Source organism: Trifolium pratense, linkage group LG7 (assembly GCF_020283565.1).
Source record: "Trifolium pratense cultivar HEN17-A07 linkage group LG7, ARS_RC_1.1, whole genome shotgun sequence".
NCBI lineage: Eukaryota > Viridiplantae > Streptophyta > Magnoliopsida > Fabales > Fabaceae > Trifolium > Trifolium pratense.
The window spans coordinates 22,481,229-22,507,114 of NC_060065.1; the positions used below are offsets into that span (position 1 = coordinate 22,481,229).

The following is a 25,886-nucleotide window of genomic DNA, read 5'->3' on the forward strand; positions in this document are numbered from 1 at the left end:
AAGGTTTGACCCCTTCTGATTATTTAAGTATTTCCTCAATATGACTTTTTTGGTTTATTGTAATGGAAAACCCTAGCCTCCTTTTTTCTCTTTGAATAGCTTAACATGGTATCAGAGCCTGTTTCGATCCTCCTTAGATTGTATGTTGTTATTCCGCTGCCGAGTTCCCAAAAGTTTGGGAACATGTGTTTGATTTAGCTTTTGAAGTTCGGTTCTATGAAAAAGAAAAAAAATTGTTCGGCTGAATCGTTGATATAGGTACATGAGGAAATTGATTGATGTTCGGTTGCTAATGATGTTTTCTGACGGTGAATTTTGATTTAGTTTTGGTGGGTGGCTTTGCAATTGAACTTTGAAGGTAATATATTTTTATTGGTTTGCTTGGTGCGTTGCAATTCATGATAAGGCACACGTTTGACTTCTGAGTGCATTGCTCTATGTGTGTACTTTGGTATTTAGTTAGTTTTGTTGATCTGTTTGGTTCAACCTGATTTGTTTGATTTAGAAACAAGGGTGATGCTGATATAATACTGTGTGGTGGTTGAGTTAATTTTATTTTGGTCTTTTGTCCATGTCTTCGTTCTGTTTTTCTGGATTGATTTTGGATCTTTTGTTTTTGTGATTCAATTCCGTTTGATTTGATTTGGTTCTGACTGAATTGGTTTTGTTTTGTTATGGTTGGTTTTGTTTGGTTCTGTCTGGTGAGTTAAGATAGTACTCACAATCTGTCTGTCCGGTGAGCGAAAGCTCGCAATCTGTCTGTCTGGTGAGCGAAAGCTCGCAATCTGTCTGGTGAGCGAAAGCTCGCAATCTGAATCTGGTGAGGGAATACTCACAATCTGAATCTGGTGAGGGAATACTCACAATCTGAATCCGGTGAGGAAATACTCACAATCTGAATCCGGTGAGGGAATACTCACAATCTGTCCGTCTGGTGAGCGAAAGCTTGCAATCTGTCTGGTGAGCGAATACTCACAATCTGAATATCTGAATCCGGTGAGGGAATACTCACAATATGACTATTTGAAACTCTGAAGCCTGAAATCTGAAGCCTGAAGTCTGAAGCCTGAAGTCTGAAGCCTGGAATCTGAAGCCTGAAGCTGAAGTTAAATCTGGTTCACCACTTCGGTTAATGCAATTAGTTAATTTAGTTTATTTTCAGGGTTGATTTTGTGACAAGCTCCAAGCTTAGTAAGCTTTAGCTTGAGGGGTAGTATTAGAAATAAAATATTTAGTTAGATGTAGTATAATTTCATTTTTTTGTTTAACAAACTCTCGATGATTATTTGTTAATGCATCGTGAGTTTGAGAGGAAGTGTTATATAATAATATTATTAGGGCTTTAAGTATTGGGCTTTATCTGTTAGTAGTCTAGTAGTCCATTAGGAATTATTATAAATTATATTGTAATCCTTATTTTGTTAAGCAATGCAATTCTAATATTATGTAACCTTAGTTGCCTCCTTTGGTATTATCTTAGTTTGTATATTTGATTCTAACAACTTGAACAAAAATCATGAAGATCAAAATCATAAATTAAAAATGGACAAATTTTGTGTTTAAACCCCGTATGTTATGTTGTCAAATATTATTTTTTAATTATTGGTAACAATACTGTAAATGAGTAGATAGTGGGTTAAGTTAAACTAAAATTATGGGTAACTAATAAATTTATACAAATATTTATTTTCACTAATTTTATAACTAAAAATAATCTAAAAATTATTCAATCTAAAGTGTAATTTAATTCGGTAGAGAAGATGAACTTAGCAATTCAATAATGGCGCGATAGACATTTGGAAAAAAGAGCTTGTAAACAAGCATTATTGTTCCAAATAGTTTTAGATTTGTAAATGCATACTTGAATTAATGTAGTGTTTCATAAGTTATAGGAATGGAAGTCTATAGCTTGAATGATCATTGTTGTGTTGTTATAGTGGTCGTTGTTGTTGTTGTTGCGAGTTGTTTTAGGGTCTGTTTGGTTCGAAATAGATAAAGGGGGGGAGAGGAGGAAATATTTTTAATAAAGGGTGATTTTGGTAGAAACTCTCAAATATCTCAAAAAAAATTTCTATTTGAGATATTTTGAGAGTTTCTAGAAAAAATAAAAAATTATATTTAAGAGAGTTTTCAAAAAAAAAAAGTATATATAATATTTGAGAGAGTTTCTACAAAAAAAATATAATATTTGAGAGTTTCTACCAAAATTACCCTTTGTTAAAAATATTCCTTCACATCTAGGGGTGCTCAAATCCAAACCAATCCAAATAAAAACCGAAAACCGGTAAAAAAAAACCGAAAACCGCAAAAAACCGAAATTTTTTGGATGTGTCTGGATGTTCTTTTGTGAAACCGCTGGATCGGATCGGATTTCAGATTGATTTCTTAAAACCGATCCAAACCGAACCAAACCGCATACATATATTTTAAAATTTATTTATCTTTTTATTAGTATAAATATATATATATATATATTGCATTAACCTTTTTTTTTCATTTTAAATTTTGTTAATTAATTTAATCTATTTTAAATTTTGTTAATACTATATGTTAGTTTAATTTATTTATTTTTTTACTTTTTATATGTTTCGAATATAATTGGTAATTGTCATTCCAAAATATTAATTTTCAATATATTATATGTTATATTTTACATCAAACTTAATATTTATTTTGTCAAAAATGTCAAACTATTATTTTGTAGCGTTTTTTATAATATTTATATTTATTAAAAAAATTACAATTTATAATTTGGATATCCAAATTAAACCGCATAATATTGGATCGGATTTTTTTTATTTGTCATCCAAAATCGAACCAAGCCGCAAATGAATTTATTTTTGGATCGGATGAGTTTTTGCCTCAAAACCGATCCAAACCGAACCGCGAGCACCCCTATGAATCACATCCCCTTCCCTCCATCTACTTCGAACAAAACAAACCCTTATTTTACTAATTATTGAGTTGATCTCATTATGTTTGATCGTCTTTTTTAGACGATAGTCTGCCATTATGTTTTACTATATATCTTATGATACTATTGATTAGAGTCTAAGAATGTTATAATTGTATGTATGTATGTATGTTTGTTGTCTTCCGGTTGTTGCACCGGTGCGGTTTCTTGATAGTGTTTGATTATGTGCTTAATTGTTTATTTGTTTACGAGTTATCCGCTTATTTTTTCGGGAAAATAAATAATTATATTTTTTTAATATATTTTATTTAGACCAGCTTGACAAATAAATAATTATATATTTTTTAATACTTATATTTTTTAATAAAATAAATTATTACTTTTAACCACGTTGCAAGTTTTATATCCTTCATTGTAATTTCACTAAAAAAATATTTTTTAAAAAATAGAAAGAATATAAGATAGATGCAAAATTAAAATAAAATTATATGCTTAAAAATAGAAACAAAAAAAGATTATAGATTAGAACAAAACAAAATAATTTATACACATAAAAATAGCAACAAAATATATCAATACGATCAACTCAATATTTTTTTTTGTAAGATCAACTCAATAATCTATTAAAAGAAAAAAGAGAATAAAATAGTCAATAAAAAAATTATAGAAAAAATAAGATGAATATGCATAAAATTAGGAATACAAAAATAGAAACATAAACAATATTTTTCATAAAAAAAATATACTATTAATTATTTTTGACAAAATACTATTAACTAATAATAATAATAATAATAATAATAATAATAATAATACAATAAAGTTAATTGCTATCAAATTTACTAAATTATCCTAAATATTCCTAATAAATTTTTAATTTTGTTATTGAAAAATATACACGGGACTATTATTTGTGACGAATACATAAAAAATTGGATAATTTATCATTGATAATTACAACCAAAATTATTCATTTAATAAGTTTTACAAAAAATAGCACAGTAATTTCATTTATATTTTAAAATATTATATAACAAATTTTTAAATATTTTATCGTAAATAAATTTTCTACTATAATATAATGACAAACTTAAGGGTCCGTTTGACCTATCTTTTTTCGAGCTTATGCAATATAAATTAAGTTTTATGTTTTTTTATAAGTTCACACTAGTAAAAATTGTAATTTTATAAGCTATTTTATCATAAATTACCTTGACAAACTTATAATAATATATAAAAGTTACATAAGTTGTTTGCATAAACTCTAAATAAGAGAAAAAAAAAGTCAGGCCAAACGATACCTAAATATCAAATAAAAATTAATGACCAGTACAAATGCACTTGTCTTTAAACTAGTTTCATAAAAATAATGAAAACACGAGATTTTATAAAAAAAATGAAAAAACGATTAAAAAAAATAATCATTTCAACGTTTTGTTATAGTACTAGTAAAAACGATTTTTAAAACAAACCTGAAGCCCGAAAAAGAAGAATAAAGAAAACAAGAAAAAATGAGGTGTCCTCGAGATTAGTGACTAAATACATCCAAATACGACACCGTTTCATCTGAAGATATAAGCTCTACTATCCACGTCACCCTACTTAGCTTCTTCTAATTTCCTTCATCGTCTTCTCTAACCTCTTCGTTAGGTTTTTCCATCTTCATTCCTCAGTTACACACTTCACCTTCCATTCTCATCAACGCTCTTCACAATCACTCCGTTTCTCGTTTCATCACTCGCTTCTTCTTCCTCTTCTTCTTCTTCGCACTTTTTCCATCGTTTCAGACTCTACCTCCAACGATTTCTACTTTTTCGCTCTTCAAGGTACGATTCCGTTTTCGAAACGATTTTCATGTTTCTTCACGCATCGTATTAGGTTATAGAGTTTTCTCAATTTTTTTTTGTATATTTTATGAATTAGATATGTTAGATGCTTGAGTTCTGGTGAATGCGATGGCGTCTAAAGGTCCAAGGTCTAAGGTTGATCCTGAGTATAAAGCTAAACGGCAAAAGGTTAGTTAGTTCATGCTTCTTTTTCTTTTTCTTTTTCGTCGCTTACGTTTTTTTTATTTTTATTTTATTTTTAATTTTTGTATGTATTTCTGTAGTGTGTTTTTTGTTTTTTATTTTTTATTTTTCGGTTTTATGCATTGATTTTGCTGTGGAATGATATTGTGTTTACTGATTTTGATTTCTTACTCTGTTTGTTATTGTTTCTCAGCTTTGTAGGCTTAGCTTTTCATGCAATGTAACTATTTTTATATAGGATATGAGTTGTTTTCATAAACTATATTGGAGAACTTATGAAAATTGTCATGCGTTTCCATAAGTCATCCGAAATAGTGTCACGGAACTTATGTTAATAGATAAACTCAAATAAGCCAGTCCAAATAGGTCGTTAGTCCTTTGGACATTTATATTAGTGTTGTCAATAGAGGATTGCAGAAAATAATAACGAAATAAAACAGTTGTTCCTATTCCGCTAAGCTACAGTTATAAAGCTACTATAGCCGCTATTTGACAATACTTTGTATTGAATTACATATTGCGGAACAATTGTGGTTTGTTAAAATGAAAAGGGTTACTTAACGGGTGGAATTAGAAGTTAGGATGTGATAGAACTAACTGAAATAGGACTTATTGTGATTGGGATTCGGTGAATTAGAATCCGTTGATTCAAATGCAGAGGCGACGTTGGCTGCGACACGTTCGGTCAGCAAGCCACGTTAAATAGGCGTAGAGGTATCGGCTGTGAATTGTGCTGTTTTCATGTCTCTCTTGTGGCCGATACTGTTTTTGTGTCTACAGTTAGGGTTGTATGTTCCGTCCTTCTGCGAAGGTTTCATGTTCATCTCTGTTATTTTTTTTCCTTTTCCATTCCTCTATTATTTGGGTTTTCTGCAAGAACAATGATATCATCATCTGAAACTCCAACTCATCTGAACAATGTAGTTTTGATACTTTTACTTTTAGAACTTCAATTAGTATTAGTAATTAAGTTATTTTGGCTTTTCATTTTTTATGTCAGTGATAAATGACCTAAATTACTTTAATTTTGTGTATTTTGCTATTTTTAAGTATTTGTGTCCTTTTGGGATTTATGTTTAGTTTGTATATTGTTATTTTAGTCTTCACAATAGCAGTTATTCCGCTATCCGCTATAGCTATAGCGTTTTTGGGGTCCGGCGCTCTGGGTTACAAGATTAACAACATAGTTCTATGTGAGGGAAGATTAACTTCCAGTCACAAAGATGTCATACTCAAAGACTAGAACACTAAGGCAGTGTTGGAAATTTGATAGAACAAACAAGGATAAATCTCATTTCCTTTAATTGAAAGTTATCTTGATTAGGGTTGTAGCCCGACATTGAAACCAAATATATAGATCTTTGTTGAACCCATGGATACCTTTGTTTAACTTGTAGACTAGGGGTTTATGTGTCTTTTTTTTTGTTTTGAAACAAACAAACTCAATGCATTTCATTCATCAACAAAAGTTCGATACAAAGAGGAATGTCTTCTACATAATGGTGACTATCCCATGAAATGGCCGCCCTAGCTAGGGAATGAGCAGCCATATTCGCTTGTCTCCTAACAAAATTTACCTCAAAATTGGACAAAGAAAGCAAACGATTCTTAATACTAGCAACAAGGGATCCAAATTCGGAGACTCCTACATAATTTGAATTAATAGCATTAACTAAAGTTTGCGAGTCAATTTCGAAGATAACATAATTCCACCCTTTTTGTATAGCAAGTTGTATGGCATCAAGCATTGCCACACCTTCCCCCTCTAGTATTGGAATCATATAGTTATACTTTCTAGTTTGGGCACCTTGGAACTCACCATGCAGTTGTGATATTGCCTTGATTTTCAAAGAAACCTGCATCCATATTGATCTTGAGCCACCCTTCATAAGGTTTACTCCAGCTCGGGCTGAGTTGTTCTTCATGCATCTGCTGGAGCTGTGCACGGGCCTGTGTGTGTATCGAACCATGATTGCCACATCTGAAACGCGTTATGACCGACCTAGACCGGTGAGAGCTTTGTGTCGCTCCAAACTGCTGCATTCCTGTTCTGCCAGATGCACCAGTTCAGTGCTGCAACTCGGCCTGCAGTGTTCCGATCCTCATGGCTTCAAATATCGCAAAACAAGACTGCTATGTTATGGAAATTAGGCAATATGTGTATTAAAATATTACTAAGTCCAGCTGCTTCCCAGCTCGCAATTACCCCCAGGACACAAAACAAAAGCATGGTAATCATCTTCCTTATCGTCATTACATAAAGGACAGTTCGTATTACAGTCCCCATGGTGTTGCACCAAACCCACACGCGTAGGAATATATTCATGACAAACCCTCTACATCACATGGCGTGCCTTGGGAGGGGCATTCACTGACCATACCCCGCCCCAATTTTTGCGCACAGCACCCTCCTCCTGCCTCCATCTTTCCTTCATGAGAAAACGGTAACCTTCTCTAACCACATAAACTCTGTCTTTATTCCCATCCCAAATTATTTTATCCTTGCTTGAAGCACCCTAAATGTAGGGGTTTATGTGTCTTAAAATGTAGGCGGTTGGTGCATTTTAACCTAGGAAGGAATACATTTTTAACAGCTAGCCGTGTGATACTTGGATATGCCATTTGCTGATTACATTAGAGCCATTGATGGAAATCTCCATTCTTTCGTGGCTTGCTATTTGCACAGTCAATAGGTTTTTTAGGTCAAGATATGATGTCAAGTTCATTTTTGTGATCTATTGCGTAGTCTATTGATGGTGATCCTCCCTTTTGGGCTTTCTTTGAGAGCTAAGTAGACGCAAGAGCCTTCTGCATTTGAAGTACGGACTGTACAGTGACTGGCTTACCATTCTTTGGAATTTCAGTTGTTACTAATAGTCACAACAGGATCTAGCTGTAGTGGTCAATAGAGGCTTCAACATCATGTCACGAGACAACTATTCCAAAAGCTTGGGCTGTTAATCAGAGACACATGAATTGTTTATTTTATATATCTCTAACACTAGATATAAATTTTTCAGTCAATTGTTCCTTCTTGTGTTAGCTTTGGGGTTGAGTTAGACACAATCTCTAATAATTCTAATATGGCATTACAGCCTCCATGGCCAAGTGACTGAGTTAGATCCTTGCCGCTTGTACTTACAAATGAAATTTAAATTTGAGCACAATGGAGGTGGGCATATGCATTGTCCACCCTTCAAGTCCAAGGGGTGTTGCACGCAGAGGGGTGTTAGATATAAAACATTCGTTTGCTTTCACCCAACAACTTAAGCTTTTGGATAATTGGTTCATGATGAGTGTAATAAGGAGATCAGAAATACTCACCCAAAAGAAGAAGAAAGAAACCATCAAATGGGAACATTTTATTTGTTTATTTTTTGACTATTGCTCTCTTCCCCATTTTCTTAATTTTTTGAATTTTGCTTTGTCAGGCTGTTGAAGCTCCACGGGAGCCTAGACGACCCAAAACTCATTGGGACCATGTCTTAGAAGAGATGGTGTGGCTATCAAAGGTATTCACTTGTTTTTCAACCTCAACATCTGAAATGATTGTTACAGCAGTATTTTAATTTATAAGATTTCACTTGCTATACTTTATGTTTTGCAGGACTTTGAGTCAGAGAGGAAATGGAAATTAGCTCAGGCGAAGAAAGTTTCTTTAAAAGCCAGCAAAGGCATGTTAGATCAGGCTACAAGAGGTGAAAAGAAGATGAAGGTTCTGATTTCTCTTCTATAAATAAATTAATTGTTTACAGAAAGCATATTATGGTCACTGTGTACATGGTTTTTTTACCCCTACTGCACTTTTGTGTGATGAGAACTGCATCTTGTACAGGAAGAAGAGCAGCGGTTAAGAAAAGTTGCACTAAATATTTCCAAGGATGTTAAGAAATTTTGGACAAAAATAGAAAAGCTGGTAAAGTGTTATATTAAATTGATTTCGTTTGATTGCTGGCATAATTTTCATGATTGCCCTTTGACGTCCTCCATTTCATCCTTTGTTGTGTTCCTAGGTTCTTTACAAGCATCAAATGGAACTCGACGAGAAGAAGAAAAAGGCACTGGACAAACAGCTTGAGTTTCTTTTAGGTCAAACTGAGAGGTGGTTTTCTTTTATTTATTTATTCCAATTTTCTTTTGCAATAACTATCAGTCCACTTGATTCTGACATTTTATTTCAAATTTCTTTTGTTTTCAGATATTCAACTATGTTGGCCGAGAATCTTGTGGATGCTCATACACCAGCAGAGAAAATTTCTGCAGAGCATCACATGAGTATTCAATGCAAAGATATAGACGGAGATATTATCAATGAACCTAAGGAAGCCAATGTTGGTGGGTTGAGAGATGTAACTTTAAAATTACAAGTTGAAATTACTTATTTTTTAACTTCTCAATCCATTTTGTAGCAGAGTATCAATCCGATGCACCTGATCACGATGAAGAATATGATGTACAATCTGATGATGTATCGGTAATTTTTTAATCTATTTTACCTGAATACCATTCTCAGATTCTTTGTTATTTTTTTAGTATTTATTTTATATCAAGTGCATGCCATAATCATTACTATGGAATGTATTACAGAACATTATTCAGGTGCTATTGGTGCCATTTCACTCTGCATGAGCTTTAAACTGGTTTTGATGTATGTTAATCTGTACACTGTTTAACCGAGTCCACTTAGTAGGATATAAGCTTGTTGGTTGACTTTTTGTTGTTAACTTACCAATTACCATGTGCATACTGAAATAAGATACTGTATATTTAAAAGAATATTATGTAATAGGGTTTCTTCATTTTCTACTAAGCAAAATTTTAATTTAACCATATGCATACTGAAGAAGTTTTCTCAACCATGACCTTGCTTTTGGAAGTTGAAGTGTTGAACAACACGATTACCGTATTTCTCATCTGTTGTTTCAATGGGTGAAGATTGGTCCAAACTCATATATGGACAGTTAATGATGGTAATGTTTCCAGGATGATGACGAGCAAACCCTCGAGGAGGATGAGGCTCTTATAACTAAAGAAGAAAGGCAAGAGGAATTGGCAGCTTTGCAAAATGAAATGGATCTTCCAATTGAGGAGTTACTCAAACGTTATGCTGGAGATAAAGGTGATTTTTCTTAATAAGAGATATTCTATTTGATGGAGAGAGAGATAGGATATGTCAATTTTATTCTATCAACCAACCTTTTTATCTCTCTGGAATGCTGAACTATTTTACTCAATAGAAGGCAATATAAACCATATAAAAAGATGTTACTTAGTGATAGCTAGGATGGTCCAGTATATGCGGTTTTAAAAGAAAACCATTTAGTGGCCAACTTTGTGTGATTGCCTTTATAGACCACTGGATCATTTATCATGCCGTTGGTTTCTTTACGAATTAGGAGAATCGGCAAAGCATGAAAGTAGTCCAGAGTGTAGTGAAGATGGTGGAAATGTAGTTAGAACTGGTGATGCTGTTGATCAGGAAGAACTATTATCAGGTATGTGGCCTTTTTAATTTGCAGTTTGCACAAGTTATGCTTGTTTCTGACATAGGGCATGGCTACGATATGCAGAAAATGGAGATCATATATCTATCAGAAAAATAGGTACAAACGACTCCAGCATGGTCCCTGGTCGACGTTGTGTAAGTTGTATGTGTTTAATTTTACCACTTTGAATGGCATAGTGAGTTAAGGACTTAGTGTAATGCTCAATTTTTTCATTACAGGATGACAGTAACGGTGATGCAGCTACACCAACAAACAATCAATCTCAAAATGGCGACCATCAATCTGAAAATCTTAAAGAGGTTCCTACTGAGACGGCCAAAGAAAATGTTCCATTTGATTTTTCTGACGAAGAGGTGACATTGCATTTATTTTTGGCAAACATATACTCTTATCCGTGTTTGGTTCATGTATCATTTTTGTCCTCTTTATTTTGTTTTATTACAGATAGCTCCCATTTGTTTAAGATATACGTTACAATGCTTTCAAATTGATAACTCTAATTGGGACACTAAGTAATCTGCATATCAGCAAGTATCTGGCACCTCTTCAGAATTAATTACCCGCGACAATAATGATAGAGAATAACTTCATCAGAGTCAGAAAGCCCAAGTTTCATCTCATTGTGTGATGTCTCAAAAGTCCATATCTCTGTGTTGACTTCATTCCTCACTGTTTTCTATTTACTGTCCTCTCTCTCTCTCTCTCTCTCCCCTAAAACTCCACCAAGAATTTAGGAAAAAATGACTCCAAAATTAAATCTCATTTAGTTCTTTGCGGACACGGAACCACGAGCCAATTAATACATGTAACTTCTCAATACAGTCAGAAAAGAAGAATTGTTCACACTGCTAGTGCATAATTGTTGTTGAATTAATCCATGACTAGTAGTATTTTGCAACTTGACCAACCTTTAATCCATGACTAGAAGTATCTTGCAACTTCACCAACCTTTGTTCTAGTTCATTTGTTCTGTAAATTGGATTTTAGAAAATATCAAGTCCATCTGGTCCTTTTTTTATATTTTAAATTATCTTGGTTTAGATATCAGGCTCTCTATGGGCCTTAAGTATAATGAGGCATCCCGATCCAGGCAGGTTACTCTGGCTTTATTTGGGATAACCTACATGAAAAGTATAAAAAATCAATTTATCATAAAAAAGATGTCCCCAATAATAGAGTAATAATATGCATGTATCAAAATTCATCAAAATGTTCAGAGCCTCTGTCTTCAAAACACTAGCAGTGCCAAGATTGGTGAGAGAGTGAGTGTCAGCCATGTAGAGGAAGACTCTGGAGGAAAGGTTGTCACCTACATGACAGGTGGTTGCAGAGATGAGCGGTGGGGATAGGGTACCTCTGCTTGGAGGCACAATGAGGTGCTCTTGCATGCTGTGGCAGATGGAACCATGGGGTGCTTTCGCAGCTCACTTTTGCATTGAGCTGTGGTGACCGGTGAGCAGGCACGGATGCAAGAACAACCAAATGTGGGCAGCTGACCCCACTTGCTTCTTATTTTTTTAACCAATAATATGTAATTTTGATCTATGCCCCCCACATAAAATGCACAAATGTCCTCACACTACATAATTGGCAAAATACAAGCACAACAAGTGTTTATGGAAAGGCATAAGCAATGAAAGAAACCGATGTGAGTGCTGTGCTTGTATCTCTCTCTTCCAAAGTTCCAATTGTGTCCGCAAAAGCAACAAAATCCTTCTTTTCTTTCTTGTTTATTTACACACACAACACAATCAAGGAAAATAATACTACTCTGGTTGTTTTTTAAACAGTTTAATTAAATTTATTTGGTGAAGTTTGATTCCTTTTTACCTCTTAGTATAAGATTTATAATATTTTCCTCTCATTTGATAATTTCTTGTGCTTGGATTTGAGCTTTTAATATATTGTTTTTCGATTTTAAAAAATAATATATTTAATCTTGACCCTGCATATTGAAATTTCTGGATCCGTCCCTGCCGGTGAGTCAACCTGAATGGGCCAGGTTGGCCCGTTTTCGCAGCTCTAGGTTTTAGTAAACGAGTGAATACAGTGAGACCAACTATGTTACTCCATAATGTGGCTGTGAGATCTTTAACCTACTTAACCTTTTTTTTAGCGAAAAACAAAATAAGAGTGCAAATGCATCACATGATGGAGATGACATCCCGACTAGGCCAAAACCCAATAGTACAATTCAAATTACTGATGATAAAGAGACTTGGGGGATGGACTAGGCCAAAACCCAATGGTACAATTCAAATTACCAACAACATCTGCCTCATTAAAAACCTTACTAGAAAAAACCCCAAAGGGATAAAACTTGGTGAAGGAAAATAGAGTGTAGAGCGAAATATCAAGAGAAAGCCTGTGTCAAAATTCACTAGGAAAGCCTGCTTTATTTATATGTACCGCACATTGCTGTTTCAATTAATATGAGCAATATTCTTGCCTTCGATTTAATAGTTATCTTTTTAATTTGAGTTTTTATTATTAACAAAATCTATTCACTTCCTCACTCTTGTTATGTTTTACCCTTTTTGCGCTTTTCTTTTGCTATTATCATCGTCAAACTGTTTACTTATTCTGACTGTGTTGTTGGTGTGTGTTATGAAATATTGTCAGGAAGACGGTGACTTTTTGTCTGGCACAGAGGATAAGGTACTACTTTATGTGAGGACATAATTGTCATATTTCCATTTTTAAGTTTGTTTTAATTGATTTTGATTATCAATGAGTAGGTGTGGTTGGTAATTGCAGATGATGATTGTCAGCTGTGTGTATATAGCCCTATATTATTAATGTTGCAAACATGCATTTCTGAACTTTGTTCTAAGAGTTTGTAAAGTAACCACAACATTTTTGTTCTTTCAGTTGTATTTTCAGAGTCAAGAATTATTATTATTATTATTATTATTATTATTATTATTATTATTTTGAAAATAGGGAATTATGGGTTTAAAAAAAAAAAAGGAATTATGTTAATATAACATGTATTGGATAATATTTGTTTTATATTATAGAAGTTGTTGGTTGAATAATTTGTTTAATTATTTTGAAGGTTTTACTAATTTACCGGTTTACATTTCTTGGTTGGCCACCTGTGTCTTAACTTCATTACATTGATCAGGATGATGAAACAACCTTATCTGAGGAAGAAAAACTGGACAGAGTTGATGCAATTGATCCAAAGGATGAGGTTAAGAGCTAATCAGCTTATTTTCTGCTCACAGTACTTATGAATAATAATAATTCAGTCAGCTTTGTTCACACACATATACATATATTTATCCTCATGGCAAAGCTATTATTATATGTAGATTGCATTACTACAAAAAGAGAGTGACATGCCGGTTGAGGAACTGCTTGCAAGGTATAAAAAGGTAGGTGGTATTCATCTCTAGTTGTTGCTTATGGCTTAATTCATTGGTATTAAAACAATCATTTAATTTTTTCATCTTCTATTTTTTAGGACCTGAGTGATGATGAGGATCAGGAAGATGAGTCAGATTATGCTTCTGCTTCATCAGAAGACCATCAGAACTCATCAGTCCATGATGATGCTGAGCAGAAGGATCCGGCTGTTTCTGTGGATGAAGATATGAAGTCCGGTGAGCAACTGGCTACCATACAGACGCAGGCAGAAGAACAGGGGGAAGCACCATGTGAAAATTCAGAGGAAAGAGAAAGTGAGGATATAATTGCTGATGCAGCTGCTGCTGCAAGATCAGCACAACCAACTGGAAACACCTTCTCCACAACTAAAGTGCGTACAAAATCCCCCTTTCTACTCAAGTACACTCTTCGTGAATATCAACATATTGGATTGGATTGGCTCGTCACAATGTATGAAAAAAAGCTGAATGGAATTTTGGCGGATGAAATGGGGCTTGGAAAAACTATTATGACTATAGCTTTGCTTGCACATCTTGCCTGTGAAAAGGGAATTTGGGGTCCACATCTAATTGTGGTCCCAACTAGTGTGATGCTTAACTGGGAGACTGAATTTCTGAAATGGTGTCCTGCGTTTAAAATTTTGACATATTTTGGAAGCGCAAAGGAGCGAAAACATAAAAGACAAGGATGGTTAAAACCAAACTCATTTCATGTATGCATAACAACTTATAGATTGGTTATTCAGGATTCCAAAGTTTTCAAGCGCAAAAAGTGGAAATACTTGATCTTAGATGAGGCACACCTCATTAAAAACTGGAAATCACAAAGGTGGCAGACACTGCTGAATTTCAATTCTAAACGACGGATTCTGTTGACTGGTACACCGCTACAGAATGATCTCATGGAACTATGGTCTCTCATGCATTTCTTGATGCCCCATGTTTTCCAGTCACACCAAGAGTTTAAGGATTGGTTTAGTAATCCTATATCTGGGATGGTGGAGGGAGAGGAAAAAGTTAATAAAGAGGTTGTTGATCGCCTGCATAATGTCCTTCGTCCATTCTTACTCCGTCGATTAAAGAGAGATGTAGAAAAGCAACTTCCCATGAAAGTTGAGCATGTCATATACTGTAGGCTGTCAAAGAGGCAGAGAAATTTGTACGAGGATTTTATTGCTAGCTCAGAGACTCAAGCTACTCTTGCAAATGCCAATTTTTTTGGGATGATTGGTGTTATCATGCAACTTCGCAAGGTTTGTAATCATCCTGACCTATTTGAGGGTCGTCCAATCGTCAGTTCTTTTGATATGTGTCGGATTGATATTCAGTTAAGTTCTTCTATTTGCTCCATGCTCTTGCCTAGCTCCTTTTCGACAGTTGACTTAGAAGGGTTGGGTCTTTTATTTACTCATCTTGATTATGGCATGACTTCTTGGGAGAGTGATGAAGTGCAAGCCATTGAGACCCCTGCTACTTTAATTATGGAACGCACTGATATGGCTGACCTGGAAGTAATTAAGCCTGGACTGAAATGTCAGAAAAAGCCTCATGGAACAAACATTTTCGAAGAGATTCAAAGGGCAATTTGGGAGGAGAGGATAAGAGAGGCAAAGGAACGTGCGGAAGCTATTGCATGGTGGAACTCCTTGAGGTGTAAAAAAAGACCCATCTACTCAACGACTCTAAGGGACTTTGTTACCATAAGGCATCCTGTATATGATATTCATCAAAAGAAGGCAAACCCTGTTTCATACTTGTTCCCATCAAAACTGGCAGACATTGTTCTCTCTCCAGTTGAACGATTTCAAAGGATGATTGACGTGGTTGAAAGTTTCATGTTTGCAATTCCTGCTGCCCGAGCATCCCCTCCTGTTTGCTGGTGCAGTAAAAGCGAGACAACTGTGTTTCTGAAGCCATCTTACAAGCAGCGATGCTCTGATATTCTGTCTCCACTATTGTCACCAATCAGGCCCGCAATTGTTCGTCGGCAAGTATATTTCCCAGATAGGCGACTTATACAATTCGACTGTGGAAAATTGCAGGAGCTAGCAATTTTGCTGAGGAAATTAAAATCAGAAGGTCACCGAGCTCTGATATTCACTCAGATGACTAAGATGCTTGACATATTAGAAGCGTTCATTAATTTGTATGGTTATACTTACATGCGGTTAGATGGATCAACCCAACCAGAGGAGAGGCAGACATTAATGCAGCGTTTTAACACAAACCCCAAATTTTTTCTTTTCATCTTGTCAACTCGCAGTGGGGGTGTTGGTATCAATCTAGTTGGAGCTGACACGGTTATTTTTTATGATAGTGACTGGAATCCTGCTATGGATCAACAGGCTCAAGATCGGTGCCACAGAATTGGCCAGACACGTGAAGTGCATATATATCGATTGATTAGTGAAAGCACCATTGAGGAGAATATTTTGAAGAAAGCAAAGCAAAAGCGAGCGCTTGATGATTTAGTTATACAAAGTGGGGGATATAATACTGAGTTCTTTAAGAAGCTTGATCCTATGGAACTGTTTTCAGGTCATCAAACACTTTCAATTAAAGACACGCAGAAGGAGAAAAACCAGAACAGTGGAGAAGTTTCTGTAACTAATGCAGATGTGGAAGCTGCATTAAAACATGTAGAAGATGAGGCAGATTATATGGCACTAAAGAAAGTTGAACTGGAAGAAGCTGTGGATAATCAGGAATTCACAGAAGAAGCCAGTGGGAGACTTGAAGAGGATGAGTATGTAAATGAGGATGATGACCCTCAAGAATTAGGTGACTCTGTTTCCACTTTGAGTAAAGAGAATACATTAATGCTAAATGGAGCTGATCTTATGGAAGATAAACCCCCCTCTATTGTTGCCAAAGAAGATGATGTTGACATGCTGGAAGATGTGAAACAGATGGCAGAAGCTGCAGCTGCAGCAGGACAGGCTTTATCAGCCTTTGAAAATGAGCTACGCCCTATTGATCGATATGCCATTCGTTTTCTAGAGATGTGGGATCCAATTATAGATAAAGCAGCCTTGGAATCTGAAGTCAGGATTGAGGACACTGAATGGGAATTGGATCGCATCGAAAGGTATAAGGAGGAGATGGAGGCCGAAATTGACGAAGATGAAGAGCCTCTTGTATATGAAAGTATGCACCTCACTGCTCCCTCTGATTCAATTTTGTTTTGAAACTATTGCTATTTATGTTTATAAAAATGGTTGTCATTAGATTATACCTCTTAAAAGTGTAATACAGGCAGAGCAGTATCCAAATAACACCTCTCTAGCATAGTTTAGCTGATAAATTACAAGACATGCTATAAAATATCCTGCATTTTATGTTCTTCTGTCCGTTCATCAGACTGGATCCATTTATAAACATACTTAACATGCTTCTCCTTTTTCATTGAACTTAAAAATTTAAATTAGTCTCTAGGGATACATTCCATGCTTGCAAATGCTTACTTTATCAACTTATTCAGCTAATTAGTTTTCATAAATATTAGCTAACAAAGTATTTGGTCTGTATGCATGTACAATTGTGGGATTAAATCTTTCTTTTCTTGGTCTGTATATTAGGCTGGGATGCAGATTTTGCAACAACGGCTTATCGACAGCAAGTAGAAGCCTTGGCTCAACATCAGGTCTGTTGGATCAACATTGATTTCCTTTTGTTTTATTTCTTGTCTTGTCGTTATAGTTTAATATGTTTGCTTTAATATTCATGTAGTTAATGGAGGAACTTGAATATGAAGCTAAACTGAAAGAGGAAGCTGAAGAAGAAAAAAAGTAAGCCATCGCTAAACTTTCGTCGTCTCCTCCTCCTTCACTGTCTTTGAAAAAGTGAATCTGCAGCATCTTTATGGAAACGATTTTTGTCACCTTATAAATCTAATATTCTTCTTATGAACTATCTTTATGGTGAGGGTAGGGTTTTTTGGTATAAATCCTGGCTTAAAAATCTGCCTAGTTCTGATAGTTTTTAATGAATGATAGTTTGAAATATATGGAAACATGGTAACACTCTAAATATGACAATACATGATAAATCTGTATCTTCCATTTTTCAGCAGGACTCCGGCACCAAGTGTTTCAAAGCCCAAGCCTAAAAAGAAACCCAAGAAAGCAAAGTTCAAATCTCTGAAGAAAGGATCTTTAACCACTGGCTTAAGAACTGTGAAAGACGAGCTACGAGCAGTGCCAATGGCCATAGATGATGATGTTGCCACTAGCCTTGATTTTGTGTCTCCAAGTTCGAGTACACATAAAAAGCGTAAGAAGTCTAAATTAACAACTGATGGTGAAGAAGAAAAGAGATTTAAGAAGTCCAAAAAGTACAAGAGGGATCCTCATGACATTTATGATTCAGATTTAGACTCCAACTCATTAGATATGCAGCAGGATGATCATGCAGAATCAGATCCATGTAAAAGTCTGGTTGTGTTGGAACCGAAAACAGTTGGCAGGAGTAAGATGGGAGGAAAAATATCCATCACTCCAATGCCTGTGAAACGGGTCTTTATGATAAAATCAGAAAAATTGAAGAAGGGAAATATTTGGTACAAAGATTGTATTCCATCAGCTGATTTTTGGCTGCCTCAGGAGGATGCAGTATTGTGTGCAGTTGTTCATGAATATGGTCCTAACTGGAGCTTTGTTAGTGAAATACTTCATAACATGACTGCTGGTGGGGCATATAGGGGGATATATCGTCATCCTGTCCATTGCTGTGAGAGGTTCAGAGAATTATTCCAAAAATACGTCTTGTTCTCTATGGATAATGCAAATCATGAGAAAATCAACAATACATGCTCTGGAAAGGCTCTTAAAGTAACAGAGGTTAGACCAGCAATTTTAAAATGTCTTGTATCCCCGCTTTTATTATTTGCAGGTTATAGTGGTGATCTTGTCTATTTTAACTTATCATCATATTGCAAGTTTTATTTACTGTGTTGTTTGAACTTTGAAATTGTTCAAGCAATATATTGAGAGAATCAAAGAAACCATAGGAAAATGTAGAGAGAGATTGGAGGATATAAATTGTAAATGGTAGAAGTGTCTAATCTTCTTGTAATGTCGAAAGAACAGATAACTTTTATAGAGGCAAAACTGCTGTCTAAGCTTAACAGAATTCCGTCACAACTAAAATAACCAACTCTTACTGGCAGTTGCTGCTGTACATTAAAGTTATACACATATATAAGCTACACAGGTAGTAGGGTTCCCGAAATGTAAAGATGTGCATGTAACAGGAAGTCTGACATTGTTGCAAAGAGCTTGATATTTCTGTTCAAGCACTCGTCTATGACCTTTTTTTGTTCTAGAAAAGGTCATCAGATAGAGCCTTTATGTCTTATGCATCTCATACCAAAAATAGTGTGCTGACTTGGCCTATGATACATCTAATACTAACAATACAGTTGTCCCTTCATGGCTTGGCCTTGATAAGCCTTAGGGTCAGATCCGCAACCAACACTTACCCCTCAAGTTGGGTCATAAATGTCAATCGTGCCATAACTTGAATATTATGTTTTCATAGTTGGCTCTAGGAAGTGCCTTGGTCAAGATGTCAGCAATTTAGTGACTTGAGGGTGTTTGCTAATGTGAAATTAACCCATAGACAATCTTCTCCTCAATGAAGTGCCTATCGAGTTCCATATATAAGTAAGCTTTTGATCTCAGATATGGCTGAAGTGTTGTCCACATTTTAGTAGGTCTGCCCTTGGCTGCATTCCAGATTTCTGCAGCAGTATCATAGCACAGGAAATTTTTGCTTGACTCATTTGTCATGTAGTTAAGTAACCATAACATCACTAAATTGTTCTCAAGTTTCCACCTAGCGTGGTTTAGATCAGACTTTGCTGGAATTTAGCCTCGCCAGTGATGTAGTCGTCTTTGCTGTTTCCTTGAAGGAAGATGTGGACAGTTATGGCCCATTGTTTATGCTTTTAGACATTGAATTTGTAGCTAGTATTGGGAATTGTTTCGGCATGCATGGTAGTGTTTCCAGTACCGTTGGGCTCACAGATTGTTCAGAAATACTGCTCTGATACCATGTGAAATTCTTCACAGTTCTCATTGATATGATAAAAAATACATGAAGATATAAATTAAATAGCCTAGTGAATATAATCAAATAAGGAAACCAATTAACTCCTATATTTACAAGGAAGGAAAGATTCTATATGATTCTAAATGGAAAACAATTTTTCCTATGATACAACGAATAATAACAATACAACTTTTAATTAAATGTGTTTGGTTCAACTTTTAGGAGGGGAGGGGAGCAAAATCCCTCATAAACTCAATTTTTGCTTTCCCCCAAATTGGGGGATTTGGAGGGGAGGGGAGGCAAGATATGTCATTACAATTTTAATTATATTGACATACTTATCCTCATATTTGTTTTAAAATACCAAAATTATCCTTACCTGCATTTTTTTATGTTGTTAACTTGGTAATTTTTTTAAGGCTTGTTGTTACGTTGATTATTATTATTTTTTTGGTTACATCGTTGATTATTATTATCCATATATTATATATAATTTTTGTTATCTATTTTCTATTCAAGGCTTGTTGTTACGTTGTATATATTTTCATACACAATTTTTTTTTTTATATTTGCTTTGCTCTTTCTTGCCTGGTCATTTTATATAACGTTAATATTCTTTTTTTTTTTTAACTGTTTTGTTATATCGAGTTCCATAATGATTTGAAAAGTATTATCAACAATTGATTTGTGGAGTTTTTGAGTCTATTGAGTTTTTATATTTAGTTATTACTTATAAAGTGAATAATTTTAAAATCATGAGACTCTTGTAAGATTATAAGGATAAAAAAGTAATTTAGTTTTATCATGCCTCCCTGCGTGAACCAAACACATTTGCAATGAAAATCCCTTCCCCCCCCCTCATTAAAATCCCTCCCTTCCCCTCTATTGAACCAAACAGGCCCTTAGTGACTCAGCCTTGATTAGGGGCCGATCTGCAATCAACAGTTTATGGATAGGATTATTATTCTGTCCATACGCGAAACCTCCTATCCATGTGTTCTTGGTAAAGCAAATTACCTACATGGATACAATCTGTGGGGATCTGCTAGCATTATTTTTAGAAGTATTCCATGGTTTTGGGCTCATCTCCACTCCTTTCAGCAACTGAAAGTGAGACGATCTGTACGTACTCTGGAACTTCTCACTCCACCTACTAACTATGGTATTAGCCAATGATGTCCCCAAAATCCTCCTTGCTCCCGCCATTTTGAAGAGATTCTTGGCATTGCAAATTAAGGCAAACCTCACTACCAATCAAACCATCTTACATTGCTCGAGAGGTTCAAGGGTTTTACACCTCCAATCAGATCTATTTATTCAAACAGTATTGGATTTGACTGGAATTTTTTACCAAGAAAGAACGAGAGCACAATCTCCCAGCTATGGAGGAAATCTCATAGGCCATATAGCTCGGTACTTATACCAATAACAGAATTACAACCCTATTAATTGGTACCTCCTTGTGTCTTTCACCTCTATCAGACCCACTAATTCTCCTTGCTTACTAATTGGCACCCTCTTTCATTTTGGACCTGTGGGAATAGACATATTATAGGATTGTAGACTTAGGTTTGGGTCCAGTTGACCAATCAGGGCAACCCTTGTAATGAAGTCTGTCTTCTTGTTGATCTAAATAATTCTTAAGTCTTTATAATTTTTTTTCCTCTTATCTCTCTATATCATTTCTTCTCATCGATCTGTAACATGATCTCTTTTTGCAGGATAACATTCGAATGTTGTTAGATGTTGCTTCTGAGCAGGCAAATAGAGAGTTATTACTGCAGAAACACTTTTTTGCATTGCTTTCTACTGTCTGGAAAGCGGCACATGTTGACCGTAGACAAAATCTACACGCCACTTGCAACGGTCTCTATTTCGACCAGAGTTTCTTCTCTTCAATTGGCCAGCATTCACAAAATCCCCTGAACAAACCCTCTGAAAGGATGACATTTGCTAATTCGGCCCAGAGCAAAATGTTATTGGCAGCTGCACTGGATGACTTTGGAAGTAGGCCAGAGAATGACAAAATAGTCCTCTCTAACCAGGGTAAAGATATGCTGGTGACTGAAGATCAGGTGGATATAACTCTGGAGTTCCCGAAAGAGGAAAGTGATTCATTATCCTCATTTCCATCTGTTATAAAGTTATCAATAAAAGGGGATGAAGCACCACCTTCTTTAAATAAGCACACAAGAAGTCATCATCTTAAACATTGTTCCGCTGCTGCTGAGAATCGTTTCAGGTATAGCTGAATTAATCGGTTTTAGTTCATGGTTTGTTGTGTCAATGAAGTTTGGCGTATCGTATTTAATTTCATTATAAACAAAAATTTGGTTTAATGGTGTGGTCTGTCCAAATCTCGTCAAGAACACTATTTTTTCATCAAGTTCAAATTCAAATTATATCTTCTAGTAATTTTAGGTTCTTTGTGAGTTGCTGGGGCTTGGTTTGCTTTGGCATTTGATTTCCAAAGCATGTCATTTGGCAAAGAATGGTTGACATGATTCAATTATTCATATTATACTATTTATTGTTTCTCTGTACCTTGGAGAATTATTGGTCTTTTTTCTTGGTTCTTCTGTTGAAATGTATGAATCAGTATTGAGATAATTTAATAGGATGTGGTAACAGGATTTGATATTGGTGATTGAATATACTTTTTCTTATAAATTTTTTATATTTAATTTCTGTTGCATTGATATGTTGAAGAGATACTTTTGAGTTTTTTCCCATGTTTTTAACTTTGCAGTTATGCTTTTCTTGGCTTATACAGTTAACACAGCCTAGTTGATTAGTCTTTGCTTTGGTGGGTGGGGGTGGGGACATCTGCTCATGTTTTCCTTTTTATTTTGGCCTACATATACATCCTTGTCATGCTGAAACAAAATTCCCCTGATTCGTATTGTATTCTGTATCACGTGTTAATGATCCAATGAAGTATATGTGTTCTTTTTTGCTGCTTCATTGAATTTCTCCCATAATCTACAATTGTGAATTCTGTGTATAAGAAATAAATCTCCATTGTTGCAGTTGGTCATTGTTTACCTCAACAAAAAATTAGTGCTGAAAAGAATGTATTTTTTTTTACCGATTTATCAATAAATGCTAAAATTTATTTCCCTGAATGCTTAGTTTTTGAAGCATTTATTTTTTTCTTGGTTACTGTTGGAGAGTTGCTTATGGTGTTTCACTTTTTTGTTTGTATGTTTTCCCCTCAGGGAGGTAGCAAAAGCTTGTGAAGAAGACAGTTCTCGATGGGCTTCATCAGCATTCCCAACAAATGATGCAAGGTCTCGACCTGGATCCAGGGTACAATCTTCTGGAAAGCAAAGGTCTTCCATCTCGGACGTTATTAAGCCATCTAGATCAAAGACCAAAAGACCTTCAGTGGATTCTAGTGAATTGCACCGCCATCAGACTGGTCCGTTATTCCCGCCAATGCCGTCGCTTCAGGAACCGACTTTGGATCTCCCTTCATCTACTGTGGACAATTTTGGATTTGACATGGAGAGCGATTTTCCCTTTGATTTGAATGGGGAAAGTTCACTGGAAAGGGAGGATTTTGGATTGGTCCCACATGATTATATAGCTGAGTTAATCTCAGGGCTTGATGATTGTACTACATTCCCTGAATATACTGATATTAGATAAGGACCAAACCATGCCTGAAATGCAATTTCAAATGACTCTTATCCATTGAAGTATTGGCATACACTTGACAAAGTTAGTCTTGGTAAGTTCATGACTTACTGTGGGCTTCAATTGAAAATGTACGTTCTTAGCAGCAGATTCTAGCAGGTCATTTTTTGGATATACATACAAAACCAGGTCAAAGTGAATTGGTTTTGTAGTTTGATTACTCTATGAAGTTATCTTGGCAGCAGATTCTACCAAAAGCCAGTTGAAGGTTTCAAGATGCGATAATATACGGAGTTGTAGAGCGCTGTCAATTTATGTGTTGGTTTGGGTCTCAGGTCGGAATTTAACAGCACCATTTACCCATAGGAACAGCGTAGGTACTGATCAGTGTAAATGAAAAGGTTAAGGCCTTCATTTATTTTTTAATTACCCCTACCATGGCACACATTAATGTGCCTGAGATGTGCACGCATGCGTATATATGTTTTTAAATGGGGCTTGCTTCTGGTTTAGAGAAAATTAGTTCATTAGTGTTGGCTGTTCATAAATCCCTTTTAGATCCATCTTAGATTATTTTGATTTTAACATGAGAAAATGAGTTATTTTTCTTAAACATAGTTTCCAAACCGCACCATTAAAACTCCTTTATATGTCATTTGCACTATAATAACTTCACTTGCAGTCTGCTTTAAAGAGGAAAAATTGCTACCTGCTCAGAAGAGATGTGTGCAGCTTGATGATATAAAGAGGAAAAAAGAAAGAAAATTAGACTTGCAAAGCTTTGGTGTCTTTATTTTGATCGAAAGTTATGTTCTATGCTTTGCTATATTTTGGTGCAAAACTATTTACTTTTGGGCAGTTCTTTGAGTTTGCAATATTTTCTGCAACCAGCAGCGCAAAACAGAAACATCAAATCCAAACTGAAACTGAATGGAACCAAAAGGTTGGTTTTTAAAATGGAAGACCGATCTTAGTTAGCAACATTGTAAACTAAAAAAAAATGGAGTACCAAAATTTCAAAAAGTTGAAAATAAAGGGACTAAAATTGTATTTAAATATAAAATTAAATGTGTTATTGCCAATGTACTTTAGGTCGTTTGGTGAAGGTTAACATGATGAAGGACCATTAAGGGGATCAACAACTTGATTTGAACGGAGGATTAAAACTTTAATTTAGACAAAATAGGAGGTAGAAATCTATTTAATTTTATAAATTGTAGAACAAATTACGGGGTGTATATTTAAATAATGTTATATAATTTTATTTTATTTTTAAAAAAAGAGATATCAATCAAACACTAGATTGCGGCAGGATATGATACAGTTATCCTATCATGTCTCTTTATCTTGTGCACCAAACGAACCCTAGTAGTAAAGGACACCTATTTTAAATGGAGAGGATCCTTGCCAATAATAGGATATGGTTAACAAGTAGACAAGGGATACGGATTCTAGTTTCGGATTCCGAAACTGACACCCTTTTTTTTTACATTACTGTTCATCTTCAAGGGTTAATTTGACGGCTAATGCTACGGTGGACCACCTTCACAAGTGGTCCACTGTGGACAAGTGATTTACCGAATATGAATTTTATGAAATTCATTGTTGGATTAAAAATTTATATCGTATATATCATCTATAAATTTTTTAAATTTTTTTGAAAATCATTTGATATGTTATTGAGACACATCAAGATTAATGGTTTATTAAATAACGTAAATCTTGGGTCTCAATAACATATCAAATGATTTTCAATTTTTCTAAATTTTTTTATGGATGATCTATATGATATAAATTTTCAATCCAACGGTGAATTTTGTAAAATTCGTATTCGTTATAATATTATTCAAATTGGTCCATCATGAATCACTTGATAGTGGTCCATATTATAATTTACCTTAATTTGACCCAGTTGCTATCCAAATAAAAAAACGGTTGTTCTAGCAATTTTACACATAATTTTAAGCATCTAAATCACATAAACATAGAAACCAAATAAATTCATAACTAAAACTCAAAAAAAAAAAAAAACCACAATAGGAAAAATGGAAGAACCAATATGAAACAAGACAGAGACAACAGAAAAGCTCTGATACCAAATGTTAGATAATTCAACTGATCATGTGTTCCTGGAAAAAAATGCGGATAATAGAAACTAAGTAATTACCTCCAACCATTGTTACAGTCTTATGATGCACCGCTTTTTGAGTCTTCCAGGCTCTCACTTTTTACTATATATATGGAGTATATATTCTGAATGGTGGAATGAAAGCAAACTTAGCTACCAAAGACTGTTTTATAGACTGAATTCTACCATCAAGAATTCAGAAGTCATTATCACCTAAATAATGAC

The 25,886-nt window shown here is 34.9% G+C and overlaps 1 protein-coding gene across 4 annotated transcripts; it reads left to right on the forward strand.

The window, feature by feature from the left end:
• Positions 1-4,413: 4,413 nt before the first annotated feature.
• Positions 4,414-24,150, forward strand: LOC123900124 (protein PHOTOPERIOD-INDEPENDENT EARLY FLOWERING 1). Of its 4 annotated transcripts, none has more exons than XM_045951450.1 (21): positions 4,414-4,740; positions 4,838-4,929; positions 8,376-8,456; positions 8,552-8,659; positions 8,780-8,860; positions 8,958-9,046; positions 9,143-9,279; positions 9,357-9,418; positions 9,928-10,063; positions 10,341-10,439; positions 10,515-10,585; positions 10,670-10,804; positions 13,074-13,109; positions 13,579-13,647; positions 13,769-13,831; positions 13,921-16,990; positions 17,422-17,486; positions 17,573-17,631; positions 17,913-18,681; positions 21,616-22,136; positions 23,113-24,150. In XM_045951450.1, the coding sequence occupies exons 2-21, from the start codon at positions 4,870-4,872 to the stop codon at positions 23,543-23,545; spliced, it is 6,144 nt and encodes a 2,047-aa protein (XP_045807406.1). In that variant the 5' UTR covers positions 4,414-4,740; positions 4,838-4,869; the 3' UTR covers positions 23,546-24,150. The 4 variants fall into 4 exon arrangements, with proteins under 4 accessions (XP_045807406.1, XP_045807408.1, XP_045807407.1 ...); XM_045951452.1 differs by having other exon boundaries at positions 17,916-18,681; XM_045951451.1 differs by having other exon boundaries at positions 4,505-4,740; positions 9,354-9,418; positions 17,916-18,681.
• Positions 24,151-25,886: the final 1,736 nt, after the last annotated feature.